The sequence below is a fragment of the Carlito syrichta genome, unplaced genomic scaffold, assembly GCF_000164805.1.
Source record: "Carlito syrichta isolate Samal-C Ts95f unplaced genomic scaffold, Tarsius_syrichta-2.0.1 Scaffold286491, whole genome shotgun sequence".
Lineage (NCBI taxonomy): Eukaryota > Metazoa > Chordata > Mammalia > Primates > Tarsiidae > Carlito > Carlito syrichta.
This window is the reverse complement of record NW_007230587.1, coordinates 1-651: the sequence shown is the minus strand read 5'-3', so window position 1 is coordinate 651 and position 651 is coordinate 1. Positions and strand designations below refer to the sequence as shown.

Genomic DNA, 651 nt, shown 5'->3' with positions numbered 1-651 from the left:
TAGCAACTTTGATTTCATCTACAGCATATCAAGCCCTGTGATTGTCTTTCCCTACCTTGCAGGCATGAGCATACTGAGCACCATCAGCATCGAGCGCTGCCTGTCTGTCCTGTGGCCCATCTGGTACCGCTGCTGCCGCCCAAGACACATGTCAGCGGTTGTGTGTGCCCTGCTCTGGCCACTGTCTCTGCTGCTGAGCATCCTGGAAGTGTACTATTGTGCCTTTTCATTTGGGGGGATATATGACCATAGTTGGTGTCAGACGATTGATTTCCTCTCTGGCTCTTGGCTATTGTTTTTATTTGTGGTTCTTTCTGGGTCCAGCCTGGCACTGTTGCTCCGGATTCTCTGTAGCCTCCGGAAGATGCAGCTGACCAGGCTGTATGTGACCATCCTGCTGGCAGTGCTGGTCTTCCTCCTTTGTGGCCTGCCTGTAGGCATCGAATGGTTTTTAGTATTCTGGATTCAGAAGTTTGATGCATTCACTTGTCGTTTTTTTGAGGTTTCAGATGTCCTGTCCTGTGTTAACAGCAGCGCCAACCCCATCATTTACTTCTTTGTGGGTTCCTCTAAGCCGCGTCAAAATAGGAAGTCCCTCAAGCTGGTTCTCCAGAGCGCTCTGCAGGACACTGCTGAGGTGGATGGATGTGG

At 50.7% G+C, this 651-nt stretch overlaps 1 protein-coding gene across 1 annotated transcript; it reads left to right on the top strand.

Moving 5' to 3' along the window:
- Positions 1-13: 13 nt before the first annotated feature.
- Positions 14-647, top strand: LOC103254586 (mas-related G-protein coupled receptor member X1-like; the record flags this gene model as incomplete). Its single annotated transcript, XM_008052642.2, has 1 exon — positions 14-647. A coding segment is annotated over one exon (634 nt), but the record flags the coding sequence as incomplete, so codon positions are not given.
- Positions 648-651: the final 4 nt, after the last annotated feature.